This window comes from Monopterus albus, unplaced genomic scaffold, assembly GCF_001952655.1.
Source record: "Monopterus albus unplaced genomic scaffold, M_albus_1.0 scaffold589.1, whole genome shotgun sequence".
Taxonomy (NCBI): Eukaryota; Metazoa; Chordata; class Actinopteri; order Synbranchiformes; family Synbranchidae; genus Monopterus; species Monopterus albus.
Window position 1 is genome coordinate 10,091 of NW_018128469.1, and position 20,446 is coordinate 30,536.

Here is a 20,446-nt window from a genome sequence, read left to right on the forward strand (position 1 = left end):
GTGGACAGAGTTTGTGAACAGGTTCAGCAGAAGGAACGAAAATAAAACAAGTGTAAATAAAAGCACTGAATACACAGCCAGGACACAGGTCTACACCAAGCTGAGGGCAAACAACTTAACCAGTGTGGCAAAACTATTCCCACACATTGGCCTGCACATTTCTGGCAGCAGAGAGCGCTGTAGAAGTTAATCTAAACCTTGGGTGGTTTGTGGACGCAGCGGTAGTCCCTGAAGTCTTCCTGTTTCGCCTGCATATCATTTATGGTCCTCTGCTGGGTCCGGTCCTCCAGCCAGGGGATGGTTCGACGAATCCACTCCAGCAACTGGAGGCAGAAGAAAACAGTCAGGAAATAACACCCAAGCCGTCAGCCAGGGGAAACTTAGAACGAGGGTTTGACACTTTCTCAAGTTTTTTTTTTTTTCCACCAAGTCTTGAAAGTAAACAATGTGACCAGTGTAGAACGTGTAAAGTTTTAGATCACTCCCATTTTTCCAGATTTTATTGACATGTAAGCAGTGGATCACACTGAAAACAACTGGACAAATGGAGGTGATCCAACACTTTTGACCAGCGGTGCTTACGTAACCTAAAGTCAGGTAAATAAACACGTGCAACCATCCAAAGTGAAGCTGTCGAATCAGAACCTGGTATGAATCTGCTGCAGTGTCTGGATGTTTTGTACTCACATCACTGGCCAGTCTCGCGTAGTCCTCCTCCATCTTCTCGTTCTCCTGGTTGACGGCCAGCACTTTGCAGATCCGATTAGCGGCCGTCTCAGCCTATCAGCAAACAGAGTGATGAGTAGCGCTCACAGTGACTGGATGAAACACTCCAAGTCCACTTAGCGGGAACAGGGAGGTGCACAGTAAAGTCACTAGACTACCTTATTAGTACTTCAGCCTGGGCTGTCATTACCACTGTGATCATAATGAAGAGCTCAGCACTCCACACACAGGCAGTGAACTGGAATGAAGCTAAACACAAGGTCAGGCAGACACTGTTTGAGAAGCTCTCATCACATTTGACTTATAAAATCATGCTCCTGTTGTTCATGGTTAGTCTAATGTGCACAAATCAATCTGTGTGTTTTCAACGTCCATGCGTCTCCTGGCACAACTCAGGATTCAGTCCAAACATCTAGTTACAGGTTCATGTAGCGCTGCAGTCCACGCCAGTAGGTCTGTCTAGGACCTTACACTACTGTACCACTGGAATACAGAAAAACAGCACACAGACTTTGACAATCTGAGTGAAGTCGACAGATTGTGTTCAAAAACCCTCACTTGTTCTACCAGACATGGCTAACCTGTTTGTTTTTCAGTTTAAATGGATAAAAACTAGCATGTCCCACATATACAAGTCATAGTAAGAAACATTTTGAGTTGAGAAGGGTTAATAGCTGAAGAGAAACTGGCGAGACCAGTGTTTCCCACAAACCAACCAGCTCTGGGTTCCCAAAACCAAATCAGCAGAATGAACTTTCACACCATTTTCTGCTCTGCTGTATGTACAGGTGTTCTGGATTTAATACCAATGCACTTCACACGTCTTCAGTCGTCCAGCTGAGACATCCAGTAGCCAGTCAAGGCTACAGAGGATCCCAGTGGAAACTCCAGAGCAATTTGACACCAGAAACACCCGGAGCAGATCCAGTACGAGCACAGTAGGACAGCTCTCATCACAGAGCACAGATCACAGTGCTAACATGGGTTTGGGAATCTAAGTCAGGAACATAAAGTGAAATCACTTTTGGGGAAACACGGTCAAAGTCCAAAGCGCCAAAACAGAAGCACCAGGAAGCGTTTGTTGCTTTTAGTCGATTTTCAGAGTTCCCATCTTGATTCTAATCTGGAAATACTTCCTGACTTTTCTCTGAAACTGTAACAGGTCAGAGAATCCGATTTATCCCACAACTGGATCCAATGTGGACAAATAAAAAGCAGCTGAACTAGAAACGTTCCTGTGATTTGACCCATTTCTTGATATTTACTGATCTTTACTAAACTGCTCCCTGCCTTTTCACTGTCTGGAATAAACACTTAAAACTCGACATCATGACAGATGAGAACCCTGGTGGGTTTTTGTTGCTGCGGTGAAGTGTTACTGTGTGTCTGAAGCATGAGGAGCTCACCTTCTGTGCGCCAGAGAAGGCATGATAGAAGCAGGATACATAGGTCATTATGGCCTTCTCATCAGGCCTCAGCGTGCCCACGATGTCTACGCACCACCCAGCAGGCAGAAACAGATCGACAGGGGAAGGTAAACAAAGAGAGAGAGAGAGAGAGTGAAGCCAAAGCTACCCAAAGCCACACAGTCCTTACTCCCAACATAAGGGAAGAGCAAAGGCACTTAGGAAGTTGTCTGAGGAGAGCGGCTCCCTCTTCAGATCCACAGCTTCGAGTTCCTCCTGTTAGCAGCACCCACCCCCCACGCTGACGTCAGTGGGGGGTGGGTGGGGGGTCCTGCTGAAGGGGAGTGAGGGCCGCCGGGGGCACTGAATACACAGCCAGGACACAGGTCTACACCAAGCTGAGGGCAAACAACTTAACCAGTGTGGCAAAACTATTCCCACACATTGGCCTGCACATTTCTGGCAGCAGAGAGCGCTGTAGAAGTTAATCTAAACCTTGGGTGGTTTGTGGACGCAGCGGTAGTCCCTGAAGTCTTCCTGTTTCGCCTGCATATCATTTATGGTCCTCTGCTGGGTCCGGTCCTCCAGCCAGGGGATGGTTCGACGAATCCACTCCAGCAACTGGAGGCAGAAGAAAACAGTCAGGAAATAACACCCAAGCCGTCAGCCAGGGGAAACTTAGAACGAGGGTTTGACACTTTCTCAAGTTTTTTTTTTTTTCCACCAAGTCTTGAAAGTAAACAATGTGACCAGTGTAGAACGTGTAAAGTTTTAGATCACTCCCATTTTTCCAGATTTTATTGACATGTAAGCAGTGGATCACACTGAAAACAACTGGACAAATGGAGGTGATCCAACACTTTTGACCAGCGGTGCTTACGTAACCTAAAGTCAGGTAAATAAACACGTGCAACCATCCAAAGTGAAGCTGTCGAATCAGAACCTGGTATGAATCTGCTGCAGTGTCTGGATGTTTTGTACTCACATCACTGGCCAGTCTCGCGTAGTCCTCCTCCATCTTCTCGTTCTCCTGGTTGACGGCCAGCACTTTGCAGATCCGATTAGCGGCCGTCTCAGCCTATCAGCAAACAGAGTGATGAGTAGCGCTCACAGTGACTGGATGAAACACTCCAAGTCCACTTAGCGGGAACAGGGAGGTGCACAGTAAAGTCACTAGACTACCTTATTAGTACTTCAGCCTGGGCTGTCATTACCACTGTGATCATAATGAAGAGCTCAGCACTCCACACACAGGCAGTGAACTGGAATGAATCTAAACACAAGGCACTGTTTGAGAAGTTCTCATCACATTTGACTTATAAAATCATGCTCCTGTTGTTCATGGTTAATGTGCACAAATCAATCTGTGTGTTTTCAACGTCCATGCGTCTCCTGGCACAACTCAGGATTCAGTCCAAACATCTAGTTACAGGTTCATGTAGCGCTGCAGTCCATGCCAGTAGGTCTGTCTAGGACCTTACACTACTGTACCACTGGAATACAGAAAAACAGCACACAGACTTTGACAATCTGAGTGAAGTCGACAGATTGTGTTCAAAAACCCTCACTTGTTCTACCAGACATGGCTAACCTGTTTGTTTTTCAGTTTAAATGGATAAAAACTAGCATGTCCCACATATACAAGTCATAGTAAGAAACATTTTGAGTTGAGAAGGGTTAATAGCTGAAGAGAAACTGGCGAGACCAGTGTTTCCCACAAACCAACCAGCTCTGGGTTCCCAAAACCAAATCAGCAGAATGAACTTTCACACCATTTTCTGCTCTGCTGTATGTACAGGTGTTCTGGATTTAATACCAATGCACTTCACACGTCTTCAGTCGTCCAGCTGAGACATCCAGTAGCCAGTCAAGGCTACAGAGGATCCCAGTGGAAACTCCAGAGCAATTTGACACCAGAAACACCCGGAGCAGATCCAGTACGAGCACAGTAGGACAGCTCTCATCACATGGAATAAACACTTAAAACTCGACATCATGACAGATGAGAACCCTGGTGGGTTTTTGTTGCTGCGGTGAAGTGTTACTGTGTGTCTGAAGCATGAGGAGCTCACCTTCTGTGCGCCAGAGAAGGCATGACAGAAGCAGGATACACAGGTCTCATCAGGCTTCAGCGTGCCCACGATGTCTACGCACCACCCAGCAGGCAGAAACAGATCGGCAGGGGAAGGTAAACAAAGAGAGAGAGAGAGAGAGAGAGAGAGTGAAGCCAAAGCTACCCAAAGCCACACAGTCCTTACTCCCAACATAAGGGAAGAGCAAAGGCACTTAGGAAGTTGTCTGAGGAGAGCGGCTCCCTCTTCAGATCCACAGCTTCGAGTTCCTCCTGTTAGCAGCACCCACCCCCCACGCTGACGTCAGTGGGGGGTGGGTGGGGGGGCCTGCTGAAGGGAAGTGAGGGCCGCTGGGGCCACGACTGGGACACAAACGCACACACAAACTACTAAGCCCGGTTCGCAGAGTGTAGAGTGTGTGTCAGATGAATTCAAACTCTGATGAATTCAGGCTGGTTCTTCAGCTGGGTTCATTACCACTAATGTCGGGCAGCATGAAACAACTGCACTGAGGCCTGAAACGACACGTCTCTGTCCCCCAGTGAGAACTGCAACACAGTTTGTTTGTTAGTCGCAAGTGTCCCAAAAATAAAGGGGTTCTTTGGCACCACTTGTTAATTTGGGAAAATCCTCTTTGGCATCTTTCACTACCTCTTGGCATTTTACAGACCAAAGGAGTAAAAGGAAAATAAAAAGGATAACGAGTTCCAGCTCGTCTGAAACTCCTAGCATGATAACTGCTGCAGACATTCAGCTGATTCTTCAGGCGTTTTAACAACAATGGGTAAAAACCTGCAGCAAGTGCTAAAATGTTTACTTTGAATTTGAATAAACTGTTTTTTACTTCTCACAAAAGGAGCTGGTGTTGGACAGAGCTGTCTCAGGAGCTCAGTGCATGTGTCGCGCACCGGTCTCAAATACACCACCAGCTGTTGACCGAACTCTCCACTGATGATTTACACAAACTGGATCCAGTGCAATGTGCGTGATGTAGGTAAACAGTAAACATGGAGATTTAGGAGTTTGTTTCTAATGATGCAAACTCTGCACTGGCTTCCTGCGTTGTGACTTGTACCATGGAAATAATTCAAGAAAAGGTTTACACAAATTCCACACCACTGCGCTCATGCCCAGATCTGTCTCACTGTCACACACACACATTACTGAAAACATAAATATGCACACACACACACACACACACACCTCCTGAGACTGGCGGAGAAAAACAAACAAGTTCTGAATGATCCAGAAAATTAATTACAGGAGAAAAACAAGACACGCATCAACTAGCTTCCTGTCGGGGGCGTCGACAAGGGAACCACAGGAGAAGGTTGAATGAATCTCAGCTCACAGAGGCGGTTAATAACAATACGTTTAATAATAATAATGATTAATAATAATTTTACTCCATCTATTTCCTGTCCATCCCGGTCGAGGGATCCCTCCTCAGGTTTCTTCCATTGGTTTCAATTGATTCAAGGGTCTAAGGACAAATGCAGGTCAAACTTTGAAGCCCCTTGAGGCAAATTTGTGATATTTTATATACAGATAAAAAGTGGTTCACTCCATGTGAAATCACAGAGCCTGCCTTCATCACGCTCTGCTCTCATTCTTGTGAATTACTAAATTGACCTCTTCTAAAATTCATCAAACAAAACAAGGTTTAAAAAGTCTTTTTGGTTGAGCAGGTCAACATTTTGATATGTCAAACTGGTGATGAGGGGCCACCGCTTCATTTTCAGGGGTCAGACTCTGAAAACCCTGAGAGCTACTTCTTTGAAAAGGAGGGCGCCCACCTTTAACGCTGTGGCTTCACCACCTTGTTTGCACCGTTTTGCTAATATTACAAAGTGAACTTCTTATGTAAAACACTAACAATAATAGCACAACACATTTGCTGGAATGAAAAGCACAACCTCTGAACACTGCTGCTCATACTGCATTCACCTGAACTGCACAGGAATTCTACTGAAAACACACATCCTGTACAAACACTGTGCTTAATCCAATAAAATCTCTACTTGAATTTTCATGGCTAAGTCGACAGCATTAAAAACAAGATCCGATGCATTTTCATTTCTGCTGTGGGTCACGATACCACAGAGGGCGAATATTTACGCCTTTCACCAGCACGGCTACACTCGCCCTTTTGTGTGTGTCTGTATGTGTGTTTGTGTCCCAACAAATCCAGTATCCCAGGATGTAGCAGCGCTGCCAAGAGAGTGAGGCCATGCTGGAAAGGAAGCAGCACCTTGTTAGTAACAGGGGGTTAAAGGTCAAGCTCGAGGAGTCAGGGGTACCTTCTGTGCTCCAGAGAAGGCATGGTAGAAACTGGACACATAAGTCATTATGGCTTTCTCATCTGGACGAGCAGTGTTCACAATGTCTACAAGGGGGGAGACCATGGTTATGAAGACACATGATTATAAACAACAGGACTCATACACACGGCTCACATCGACCCACACCTCATGCACACAGATAAAGCCAGTCAGACATATTCAGACGGTTACATGTGCCGTACAACCCAGAGGGACAGAGGAGGAGGAGCAGGGAAATGAAGGGACGACGCAGAGACTCCATCGATCCTGAGGGAGCAGCTCAGATACATTAACAGGTACAACAGTGGACACATTACATGCACATCAGCACAATGACCAACGTTAGTGAGACAATAATTACATTCAGTCAGGTCTTAACTGTCTTTTCCACCGCCTGGTATCAGCCCCCCCCCTCAGCGTAGCCGGTTGCCACAGCGACACCGCACGAGAGTGCTGCGAATTTTCATCTTAGGACTGATATTATGCCAGTAGACACTTTGTTCAGGTGAGAAAATAACTGTCTAGCTTACATTGTTAATCTTTCCAAGCAATGCCAGAAACTTGTTCCAACACTTCTGGTGACGTGATGACGCGTCAGCGTGCCAGCTAGCTAGCTCTACTGAGCAGACATAGCTCGTATGATCACACTCAGTAACCTCTGGACTCTGTGAAAAGATGTACCACATGGTGGTTCACGTAATGTAACGATTGTATGGTAACTGTCATCACAAATGTTGTCCTGCATAACACTCGTGGGAGAGAAGTGGCAGCTACTATTATGACTGAATGAAGAACGGGCGACTGGCGTTGTCACACGCAAACCCCCGGGTTCATCGAAGGGAGGATGGCCAGGTAAGAGCGACAAATTTCTCTGACCAATCGCTAGTCTGCAGTGTTTACACGTCACCGTTTGGTGTTGCCTCAGCTCACCTGGAAGGAGGCAACACCAAAAACAGTACCAGGTACTATCCCCAACATCAGACTGCTGGAAAAACAAATAAGGAGAGTCGAGTCGAGTCGAGCTGGTACCCGGCGGTGGGAAAAAGGCTTTACCGTGACTGTGTGGCCACAGACACAGTAGCTGCTCTGACATTTACACACATCTGAGCAGTTATCCATCTCTGCTGAAGCCGACTTCCTGTTCAACTTGTCTCGTTGCAGTTTAAGTTACAGGCGCTGCAATTTCAGCTGGAGTTTAGTTTGGTCCGACAATGTCAGACACATTTTAGGTGCTTTTCAGGAGCCGCTATAAAGGCGAGTAGTCAGAAAACTGCATTACAGTCTGTCCACGTCAGAAAGCACTGGGACATTCAAACCACGTTGTTGTTTACATGTAAACAGTTCTCATACGGCAAACGACACACAGAGTAGCACAGCAGCATTACACAGCTGTTTCTCAGTACATCTCTGGCCTACTGTACCTTCTGCGTCCAACATCTTGGGGATGTCCAGGTGCTTCTCGGCCACCTCGAAGGCGTTGTTCAGGTTGGTCAATGGGTCATCCTAAACAACCAATCACACTGTCAGAAGCTTGCCAATTAAAATTAGCCTTGTTTAGGTTTAGTTTGTTATTATTTTCAATTTCAGTGTTTTTAATTACTGGTAACTTAAAATCTAACTGCTAGTTTACACCAAAAAATAGTGACTAAACATCTGGAGCTGGACTGCACTTGAGCTGAAGATACGACGTGTAATATCTGAGACCAGCAGTAAAGATGAATCCATCTACCTTCCTGAGGCTGTCGTAATTGATGAGATCAGGTCTGTGTCTGTGGATCAGAGCATTGAAGGCGAGACCGTCCTTCCAGCTGTTGGAAAGAACATGTGTTGAGCATCGAGTATGTGCTGTAGACAGTACATCTAAACATGGACATGCACTGTGTAACAAGTCACTGTATAATATACAGACAGTTTGTGAATCCTGTTTAGTTTTCAAATGCTGCACTTGTACTTTCAGCTCAGAAACATTAGACAGGCTGCTACCAAGTAGTTTACAGATGTTTATTTCATGGTAAATTAAGGTGACGATTGAAAGAAACCTATTATTTCATTCAGCAACACCCAAATCAATCAACATATAAATTTATATTCTCACACACCGGGTGTGCTCATGTTTCTCCACAACACAATGCCTGTGTTTGCAGTTAAATCTGTAAATCTGTTTGTGTGTGTGTAATAGATCCCAGTACCAGTGTTTTTTATAAACATGGGGTCATCCAACCAAGTTCCTCACAAACCACAGCTGCATATTTTCAGGGTTTCACTGGAGAGTTCATCTGTCCCATGAGGACGTGAAGCCCTTTCAGAAACCAGCTTCCATCCAAGAATAACACTGTCTCCTGATAAAAACTAAGGCTGGTCAGTCCACGAGAGTGTGTGTGTGTGTGTGTGTGTGTGTGTGTGTGTGTGTGGTACCTAATGTGGAAGTTCTGCACGTTGACGTTCTTGTAGGGCGCAGTCTTCCTCTGGCACCACAGCAGCAGACCCTCCTTGGCAGAGGTCTCTACAGGGAAGAATGAGAGGGGGAGGACAGAGGAGGTCTGCGTCAGTCTGCACACAGCGAACAAACGTCTCCTCGCGACATCCAGTCACATACTTGAACTGTTTGACTCCCTTCACGGGGACACTGCAGCGCCTGTTTACAAGTGTGCTAAATACACCCAGCAGCAGACAGAAAACACCGAGGATGTTTTTGTTTACTTCATGTGCCCGAACAATCAGTCACTAACAAAACATACGACTCAGAAATCACACAGCGGTCCACAACCAGCACGCACAGGTTTAATTAGCCACCACAGAGCCATTAAAGCTCTAAGTGAGGACACGATTCTGTTTTATCAGTGATGAGCAACAACAACCGGAAACACTCTGGAAACTGGAAGTGGTGAAACACAGGCGCCCATCAGTGTCTTCAACCTGCTGGAAAGATCTGTTCACTGGTTCATCACCGGAGAACGATGACGTTTCTGTTCTTGATCTCAGTGTCAGTTCGGTGTCGTCAGGTTTTGGGCTATTAGTCAGGAAAAGTGATTTGAAGTCGTCACTTTGGACTCTGGGAACACGTGATGTGCAGCATCTTGCAGACTAAACCGTTGAGATATTTGATAATAAAAATAATTGGTAATTTGAGATCTAGTTTTAAAATGTTCTGTGTAAAAGTGTCAGTTATCAGGTAGTAATAAAAATATTATGTTGGTGCTGCCAGCAGTGAGTGGTTTCACGTTACAGTCAGTGGGCAGTCAACTAGACCAGAGCCATTTTACCTTGGCTGCATTTCAGCACTTGTGTGTGTGTGTGTGTGTCTAGGTTTTCCAGTTTGCAGTCAGCTGTACCTTCTACAGAGATGTCCTGGATGGCAAAGCGCAGGATGATGGTCCAGATCATTCCCAGGGTCATCTTGGCATTTCCATCCACGATTTCTGCACAACACAAAACAAAAGTCACCTCAGTCAATCACCGTTTTTCGTTGAGTCACTCTGGATCGTAAATCGTGTCTATCGCTGCTGTTTGCATTTGCTCTTCAGTTACAGTAACAATGCCAACACACCCACACAGCTACACTTAATGTCCCACTACTGCCAAATCTCTGGAAAAGTGTGATGTTTTAACAATGATTTCTTTCATAAATAAATTAATTATTGGTAGCTGTGTAATGCAGGCCCGCTCCGAGCTGAGCATTGTTTCATCGGCTGTACAGAGGAGACTCGTCCCTTTTTAATCATCTGAAAAGGACAAATTACTTTGTTCAGTACGTTTCTATGCTGTGTGGACTGACTTGTGTAGGTGTGTGTAGTGAATACAGCATCTGTTTTGCGCAGCACTTCAGTTGATGACATGAACAAACTCATTAGTACACAGAAAAGGTTTACAGCCTGGCAAAACAAAACCCGAGAGCTTTCAAATATTATTACCCCTCTTTTCTCACCATGAATCCCCGCATACCTGGCAGACGAACCAACGGGACAATAAATCACACAGCGATATGCTGGTGAGCAGGCATGAAGTCTGGGTCAGATTCCAGTCATAGTTCAAACACACCGAGGCTATCAGCGCTCTCATACTCACACCTGCTTTCTCGGTTACACACTCGTCCGACATCGCTTTCATTCCAGTGAACATTCTTCATGTCACGTCTGACATCCCTCTGTCACTCAGGCTTCTCTTCTGCTTGATTCATTTCTACTTATGCCTCAATGCATCACGGTGCATTTTTCTAAATTCTAATGAAAGATAACTCCTTTCTGATCTGGGAGTTAGCATGTGGTTCTACCCTCATGGCCTCACATCCACCTTGTGCTTTAACTACCTACAGACATGCTTAGGAGTGACCTAAGGAGGTTCAGGAGGACCAAACTGAGGTTAGGGAGCCAGAACGCGCTGGATTAAACTGTCTGACAGGGAAATGCGAGACATCTCCCTCCACTATCTTCAACAAAGGCACTTTTCTGCCTGTTTCCAGTAGATGACCTTAAGTGGGCTGCTTTTGGAGAAGGCCAGAAAGCATGTGTGTGTGAGGTCACATTGTCCAGTGTGTGTGTGTGTGTGTGTGTAGGATCGCAGTATTTTGAGCAATTCAGAGGACGTTTTGTCTTTAAAAACAAAGAGCCACAGTTTCCTCTTGGTTTTTCCGGCACCTTGAAATAATGTGATAACAAGGTCAGCATGTGATTTGAATGCAAACAGCAGAGACATCGAGAGACTACAGCCACCAAAAGGTTCTGTGGCCATTCTGAAGCCAAGGCACCCAGGAGAAGGTGGGTTGTGGTCCACAGATCAACAGTCGGTGGCTAGATTTGTCACCCTAAGAAGGAAGTTTGACGATTGATGTGCAGAGCAAACAACATGACACCCGCCAGCTTCGTCTAAGGGGAAGGTTTTCAAAGTTTGATAGTAACTGATTGTTCAGCTGGAGCGTACGGCCCCATCAAGAAAACGGTCCCGACAGGATAAACTATGGACCGCTAACTTAGTGGTAAAGTCACAGCATGCGTACATGACAACGCTAGCAACACGGAACAAGTTCGAGTGATTGTTGAATGTGATGACTGACGTTTCGGGCCGAGAGGGAGGCGTCTTACTGCTCTGATGTGCAAAATAAAGTACACATATAACCACGACACAAAGCCTAGACACCTGTACTGTTGCACCTTTGCACTGTGCCCTTTTGTTTGTTTTGTGCTTGAACAGCTGTGTAATTCCATAATAAAGGTCACACTGTTTTGTCTTGACCCAAACATAGGGTGGCTTAATGAGACGGTCTCCAGTATGTGTGAGGAGTTAAGTCACTTTGTGCGTTTCAAAGTCCCCTCCTGATACTTCAGTGCACCAGACTGAGGTGTTTGGTGTAATATTTACATGTGTGTGCTTGCTTACCCTCTGCTCCAATAGAGACCAGCTTCACTCCCTTGCTGGCAATGAAGTCCAGCGCTTTGTTCACATTGTTGATCTTGTGGACCCTCATCTTGCCTCGCTCAGGCTTGGGTAACCGCTCACCTGCAGATACAGACACATGGGAACAAACAGCGTGAGGTGCGTTTGTTCCTGGGGTGACAGGAAGAAAGTGTGTTTCCAGCCGATCAGCACTGATCAGTGATGTTAGGGCCTTTAACACCTGGAGTAAAAGCTGAAGAGGAAGCTGTATTAGAGTCCAAATTTGGTTATGAATCCATCAGGAACAGTTTCCCTGCCACAACCTGCACTTACACAAGAACCCTGGAGAGCAACACGGTCACATCTGAAACAGGGTGATCCATACTGGGGTAGGAAACTATGAGTGACCACACCCAGGAGTGGACAGAGACCTGGTGCATCCTTAACATCTGAAAACATTTTGGCCGACAGCTCAGAGGCCTCCCTGTAAATCACAGTGCGTGTCTTTCCCTGTGGCTCCTGTGTGAAACATTTCAAACCGCCGTTCATACCGTTACTGCTAAAAGCTCTACTACTGAGCCAATGTCCCCGAGACTGCAGCGTGCCGAGGTCACACAGACGAGTTACCTGAGATGACCTCCAGGAGCAGCATGAGTTTGAGCCCATCCCTGAAGTCCTCCTCGATGTTTTCGATCTGCGTGCCGGCTTTCCGCAGGTGGGAGTTGCACCACGCCGTGAAGGTCTGCACGAGAACACAAACAGGACACAAATGGTGATTATTCAGAGACTGGACCTCAATGTTTGTCCAGCTTTTATGACAATAAACCTCACTGACTTGAGAAAAGGGATAAAAAATGAAATTCAATGGGCAGGAAGGAAGGTCATGGAGCTGCTTTGATACGACAGGAAGCAGCAGAAGAAAAGGGGCGGAGACCAATGTTATAAAACAGTACCTAGGAAATGAGAACTGATTCCAAAGAACAATTTAAGATACGCAGTGTGTTACAAAGATGAAAACGTGTCGTCGGAACTTAAGTTATGAACAACACACTGTCTTGCACAACATTTCAGCCATCTTCATTTTGTCACTTTTGTCTCCGTGCTCTTCTTCATGTTCCTGTTACACACAATCATTTCAGTTATGAACAGAAACAGTAAATGAATCCACGGTCAACAACCTCAGTCCTGTTAAGAACAACACTACACATCAGAAGCTTGTGTCATCCAAAGGCTCAAAAACACTGTCATGAACCCTGGAAACCCGACAGACAACACAAGCAGGCGACTATCTGAGGAAACCGAACAACATCTGGTTCACATGTAATCAGATATCAGAACGGTGTTCCAGATCGTAAACACAGACATCTGGGAAAGAAACACAGCAGCACAAATCACACATTAATAGCTGCTTTGTGCTTGTGGTTGGCCAACATTCTTCAGCAATGTGGTTCAAATCATTGTTTTGTGCAGGAGCTTGTGACCCTAAGGTGGGCACAGGACTGTGGAGAGGCTGGGACGTCTTCCACTGACTATCTCAGGGTCTGGCCTTGTGCTCAGACAAACCTTATTTGTGGATGACGCCTTGGGTTCAGGGAAACTGTATTTTTGCAACAGACTAAAGAGCTTATCAAATAAGACGCCGCCATTTGCACTTTCAAATGCATTTTAATTTAGTGCCGATTCAGCTCGGCCTGTAAGCAGAGACTCGACTAGACTAACACAAAGTGGATACAGGAATATTCCAGTAACAACTTTGTAGAAAGCTCCACTCCTGATTACTAAAAGATGTGAATGAGGGTCAGTCCAATTCACGGTGCACCTCCTCTTTCCTCCCTCTCTTCCTGCACTGTGTTCACAAACATTATGACAGGGTGCTGCTCTGCTCGCCGCCCTGCCCCTCTCCCCACCCTCCCGCCGCGGACACTGACACAAAGCACCCATTGAGTCTCATGGATAATAGCACCCTTCAGCCCCCTGTACTCTCCTTCAGCCTGCTGTGTCTCCCTGTGACCCTCCCCCAGACCGCCCGGTTTAAAGCCACCCCCACCTCACACACAATTATATATAGAGCTCTGTCCCTGGGACTGGACTGGGACACACGCTGAGAGGACCGGGGGTGGGCGTACATGTAACATAAACAAACAGACAAAGTGGGGGCAGGAGGGGAGGAGGACAGAGACAATGCCCCCTCTACCACACACACCTACCGGACAATGCAACAGGAAGTGGCAAAGCAATGCCAGGAAGTTCCAGCTTATCGAGCAGCCAGAGCGAAGCTGCATCCATCACTGTCGCTGACTGAAACACTGGTCAACTGGAGACAAACAGCCTCCATTTTGTGACCATCACAACAACAACAACAACAACAACAACAACACACTTACATTTTTTATTTACTTTGGAAAACACTCCAGTGTGTGAAGACTCAGCTGACACTGGGCGAGAGGCGGGGTCCACCCTGGACAAGTCGCCAGTCTGTCACAGGGCCGACATGTAGACAGACAACCACCCACACTCGTACTCACTCCTACGGGCAGTTTAGAGCCACCAGTCAAACTAAGCTGATGTCTTTGGACTGTGGGAGGAATCCAGAGCACCTGGAGAGAACCCATGCAGGCACAGGGCGAACATGCAGACTCCACACAGAAAGGCAGTGGGTTTTCCACTGACTGATGGTCTTCAAGGGCAACACACACACTGGGGGTGTTGTGTTGTGACCAACCGATCAATCGTCTACCACCATTTGTAACTGGTGCTGTTAATGTAAATACTAGGGATCAACATTAAAACACTGGGTGAAATGAGGCCAGCGTCCCAGGCGCAGAAGAGTGGGGTCGGGGGAGGGACGCTGCATGTGGGAACCGGGAAGTTTTGGATTTAAGAACCAAGTTCAGGAATGTGACCTGCATTAGAGAGCAGCTGCACTGAGCAGGCCACTGGGAGTGGTGGTGACATACACACAACCAGCAGCAGGCTGAGACTCACACAGAGCCTGAGAACCTGACACAACACACATACGTTATACAGCTGCTACACTTCCACACCCTCAGTATCATCAGAGCCTGAACCAGCCCTCTGTGATGCCTGTCGTGGGTCTGTGACAACAAGGTGTGGTGCTGCTGTGCTCTAACTGGGTCAAAAGTCAAGAATCAGACATCACTGGCTGAAGAGAGGGGAACAGCGGTGGCTTTAAACGAGCATCAACACAGACATGAAAACACACATTCATAAAAACACACACACTGAAAACCTAACAGTACATAGTCCCATGCCATTCATCTTTACAATTCTTTCTGCTCTCAGTGTCCCACACACACACCACTCCTTGGACAGGTATGTGCTCAAGATACAAAAGAGTCGACGTGTAACCCCCCCCAGCCACCACCCACTAACACACACGTACATACCAGTATAGCTCACTCAAACTCTAGTTCGTGCATACATCCACCAGTTATTCCCACACCCAATTCCTCAGTACATGGATCATGTTCACTGTATCTATACCCAAGATAACACAGGTCAGGGTGTGTCTTTCTACACCTGGTAGGAGTGAGCCAGGCTGAGCACAATGTCGCCGCTCAACTGCCTTGAATTCTCTGAATCATGTCAGCAGCATGTGTTCCTTTTCTACACACACACACCCTTTTTGTTGCCAACGGTGAGGACAGACGTAACGTCCCTTACACCAACCCTAACCATCACAACTAAACACCAACCCTTACCTACATCTGATTCTCACATAGGCCCTTGGAGATGTGAAGACAGGCTAAAATATCCTCACAACTATAGGACGACACGTACACACGAGCCATGAATATCTGACTATCAATCGTATATTTTCAGCACATCTCTCACTCCCATGGTGCACCCAGCACCTATCCCCACACAGACTAGATGTCAGTTACACTTTCTCTACCATCAGCAGTCAGTCAGCAAGTAGAACAGGCATTCAACCAGGCAGGCAGTGACACGCAGAGAGCTCAGGACACAAACAGACCCACACAGGCGACACAGGTGGAAACAGAGCGGCGGTAAAAGGCTGCACTGAAGTGACACATGCCACTGCCTGATATCCGGCTGCGGTGTTGAGCACCAGCGCCGCTGCAAGCCGATAACCTTGCAAACCCTTTCAGATGGTAGTATACATGATATCACAATACTGAAGCGACTGTGGGGGGTTAGGAAGTGACTGAGGAACAGCAGATGTTAACGTACCCTCAAGCAAGGAACTTAAATCCCTGCTGGAACATCCCTCGTCAGGCTATTTGTACTGACCAACGTCAAGGTGAAGTGCCAGAGAATGAAAGAGTCAGTGTAGAACTACAGCAGCTGGCACGCTGCTGCACCACAGAGCAGATCTGTACTGCTCGTTATACTGCATGTGGACCTGCTGGCAGGATGTACAACCTCAAGGAGCTCAGAGCCATACTAGACTGGACCGGCTGCACCAGACTCAGCCGGGCCAAAACCTCACAGGCCGGGCCTGTGAATAAAGCTCAGTAACTAGCCAGGTCTGGCCTCTTATCCTTAGACACACAGCAATTACAAGAGCGCTCAGAGAGCGCACGCGTTTCCACTGAGGCACAACACTCGCTCACGCAAATGAGTCCCCGTAAAACATGAGACCCGGAACAACACAAAACGTGTCCTAAAACCTGTGATCTGGATCGGCTCCGGATCATCCTTAAGGGTGTGACAGGCCGTTAGACTGTGCATCTCACCTGAACGTGCCAGGGTTTAAAATAGACATTTTCTTCAGATTTTTTTTCCCCCATGTGACCTTTGACCTTTTTCAGTCCAAGTCTAATCACTTCTAGGGTTGGTCACCGCCGATGTCTGTACCAAGTAGGCTGATGATCCACCCAGCCGTCTGTCCATAATCCTGCTAGCCAACACACACAGAACCAAAAACACAACCCCGTTGGCAGAGGTAAAGACGGGGCTGTGGCCTGTGACACAGTCACACTCCTGACTTACTGTTCTGTGTCTTTACAAAGCAAACAAGGCACAGGCATACAGTATGTATGTAAATAATTCACTGGGGCCTCTGACACGCATGTACTTTTACATAAACATCTGTATCTGCTGACAATCATTAAAACTACACACAACATTTACAGTTTCTCCATTTCAGAATCACAACTGTTCTAATTTTAGAGTCAAGCAAACCACAAGACAAACATCTGTAAAGCTACATTTGAGAAACCTAGAACCACAGTGAAAACACAACACTGGACTCTGGTGCTTCTGGTACCACACAGCCCCATTCAGCAACAACACTGGTGTAACTGGATATGCAGCCTGCTACTGTGGAGACACTGCTGCACTGTCATGGTGCAGGAATATGACACCGTCCTTCAGGGGCCACAGCAGGACCTGGGAGGTTCGGTGTGTGTGTGTGTATGTGTGTGTGAGACAGAGAGAGATGACTGAAGGACACACAAGGAAAAACCAGCCTCGCGCTAAATGAGTAAACAGCTGTTTGGAGATCAACACTCCACCGACGCTGCTCAAAAACACTCAACCACACAATCTGCAGCATCTCTGTACCAACGCCAACAGTAGCGGCTCCACGAAGAGAGGAAAGCCGTTGGTGTCCAAACTCCTAGTGGCCACCAGAGTACTACTAATCATCAGTAAGGACAGACGAGGAGGAGAGGACAGAAGAAGCAGGGCCCTGCTGCAGAGCTCGTTCTGGTCTCATTATCCTCTCGAGTCTGGACAGGTGATCATTAACATGTGTGCACAAACACAGACTGAGGGAGCCTCCCTCTTACTTCATGTGCTGACAGGTAGTAAGTAAAACAAAGTTATAATGTAGGGACAGTCTTTCACCACAGTGCACACACGCACACACCTCCCAGAGGGAGCTGACAAACATGTAATTGCTGTGTTCTCGCTGGCCGGCCTACTGCCCCTCAGATATGCCATTATGCGAGTCAACAGTTTAGCTCAGACTGTTTTCAACAAGCTTCATCGACTGCATCCAGCCAGACACACAGCTCTCTGGAGGAGCCTCAACACAGCAGCTAACAGGAACAAAGGAAAGGGAGGATTAAGGAGGAGAGAGGAAATGAGGGGGGAGGAGAGGAGGCCAGGAGAAGAGTGGAAAAAGTGGGAGACAAGAGATGATAAGTGTGTGTATTAAAAATAGAAACGCATCAATCTTATATTAGTTTGTCTGCAGTAATGGGAAGGAGATCAACTGACTTGAAATAAAAGCTTTATTGTCAAGTAACTTAATAGCAGAGGGAGTGAAAAGTGAACAAACTCATCTAGTTTAGGACTGATGATGGGCTCCAAGCTCGGTTTGTCCACTCCCACGACAACTCCTCTTCAGCTTCTTCTCTAACAATAACGACTCACTTCCAAAGTTAAGTTCCCGTAGCAGTGAAGGAGGGTGAATGAGGATCACAGATGGGTAAATGTGGGATACGGGGGTAGAAAAGAGCTGTTTGGGAAGATGAAAGGTGGGAGCTGAGGAGGAGGATGTTTATAAATGAGCACAACATAAAAATGATGAATGTGAAATGAAAGAGCAGCTCTGTCCTCCTGGGGACTGAGGAGCGAACAGACGACCTTCAGATCGCCTAATGCGAGTCTGACCCTGAAGACATGAGGACGAGTCACAGGAACCAGAGTGGGCTGTGGTCCCCCCCCCCACAGGTGAAAGGCACAGCCCGCCTCAAGTCTGAAATGACCTCCCCGACACAAGAGACAACACACGCCAGCCTCATTTACTTCTATAGCTGGAAGTATGGGCTTTCACGTTTTCACCTTCTGCCACAGCAAGTCAATAGATTTAAAAACTCGACTGTCATTTTGGTTCCTCGTCACGAGCGGTGTCCGTTTACCTGCCACAGAAGACAAACCGCCCAGCAGCTGCCTGATGACCTCTGCTTCTGTTTTATGAGGAGAGATTTAAAAGGAGGAGAGACAAGAGGAAGTAGCGGTGGGGTGGGGGGGTAACTTGTCAAGTCACCAGGTCATTTGTTCATTTATTTATGAATCTTCCTGCCTTTGTTGCTTGAAGCCCAGGTCAGATGTCACAGCCCGTGACAGAGGCCTTTTAGGACAGTCAGTGTTTTGACACACACTGGCTGTGATGCAGCCAATACAATAAAGAATATTACACCATATACTGGTAAGTTATAAAGTTCTGGTAATGTTGTGTGCTTTTCACACCTAATCTATCGTTTTTAATGCACAAACATGTGTTTTGCTTTGGAGCAGCGAAGCTGACGTTCAGAAACAGCCTGCAGTTGATCCTCTGGCATGTTCCTGCTTTCAGATTGTGAAACATGTTGTTTTCAGTTATATTCTGGCTCGCTGACAGAACCAAAGCGGAGGAAGTCGAACCATCCAGGGTTTTTATTTGCAGTGAATTCATCCTCAGCCATGAAGTCACAAGTACTGTAAATATAACGCACCACTCCCACAGCTAAGCAGAAAAAACTGTGGAGCCACCTTTATGGCTTCTAACTCACTGAATCTGCATATTTCAACATCACATGAAGCCATGTCATCCTGCTGTGCGTCAATAAAAACGGCTGGTGACTTCCTGCCACATTGCTCCACTCCACATCTAATGTTGTGTAACTGTGTGTTGACACTGGCCACCACAAAGGCCCCTGATCATTTCTTCATCAACTGCATTTCCACTTTAGGCTCTCAGCTGACACGTTTAGCATGACTGAGCACGCATGTTTGGCGTCTCACTCAGACTGAAATTCTTCGGAGGTATTTTTTAAGCTCATGAGGTTTTGGAGGGAATCTTCCTCGTCTCATCTTCTCAGAAATGTAGTTTGGTGTGGGGAACTGTGGCTGTTGTGGGTCTGTTTGTGATACTGAGCTGTACAAAGAAGCGTGTTTGTTTTAGTAATTTGTCTGACTCTTTAAAGGCCACATTTAACAAGTGGGGGGGCGAGTGACCAGTGTAATTTGCTGTGAAGCAGCACGCAGGAGTAGTCGGCGAGGACAAATACCACCCAGGACACTATGAACTGATGGCATCAAGGTTTAATGTGGGGGGGTACTCTTCCTGGGATTAAATGAAGGGCACAGAGGTGACGAGAGAGAGGAGGAAGACTCTGACACGACTGCTTTGATCCAGTATCCAGAACAGGGCCTTCTCCTCAGTGGGGGGAGGAGGAAGACAGAGGGAGATACACTGCACGTTAACAGCAGCAAATACAGATTTTATTTGCTAAACCCACAAAAAGCACTATTGTTTTATAGTAACTGAGTAAAAAGAAAAGCAAACCACTGGATTCGTATGCAAAGACCATAGATGATCACTTTCTCCAACGAGATAACTGATCTACTGTTGCCAGGTTACCAGACAAACCAAGTGTCGTCTCCGCTGCATCTGCTTCTGCTCAGTAAAACTAACCACACATATTTCTCTTTAAACTTGCTTTTTTGTGCCATGTCTGCAAAGCAGGGGCAAGAAAACAGGGTAAGGTAAGAGTGAGTACAGAAATGAAGGAATGAAACAAGGGAGACGGAGCAGTTGGTGGATGAACGAGAGTCAACCCTGCTGGACACGACA

General features: G+C 46.6%; 1 protein-coding gene across 1 annotated transcript in view; it reads right to left on the minus strand.

Moving 5' to 3' along the window:
- The window catches only part of LOC109953247 (alpha-actinin-4-like), a 44,819-nt gene that overhangs the window by 1,692 nt on the left and 22,681 nt on the right, over positions 1–20,446 (minus strand). Inside the window, exons 2-10 of the mRNA XM_020588674.1 lie at positions 12,523–12,637; positions 11,899–12,018; positions 9,858–9,944; positions 8,941–9,028; positions 8,255–8,333; positions 7,947–8,028; positions 2,133–2,218; positions 688–780; positions 198–323 (exon numbers count right to left, since the gene is read on the minus strand). Coding sequence (XP_020444330.1) covers positions 198–323; positions 688–780; positions 2,133–2,218; positions 7,947–8,028; positions 8,255–8,333; positions 8,941–9,028; positions 9,858–9,944; positions 11,899–12,018; positions 12,523–12,637 — 876 coding nt within the window. The remainder of the gene's footprint in view (positions 1–197; positions 324–687; positions 781–2,132; positions 2,219–7,946; positions 8,029–8,254; positions 8,334–8,940; positions 9,029–9,857; positions 9,945–11,898; positions 12,019–12,522; positions 12,638–20,446) is intronic.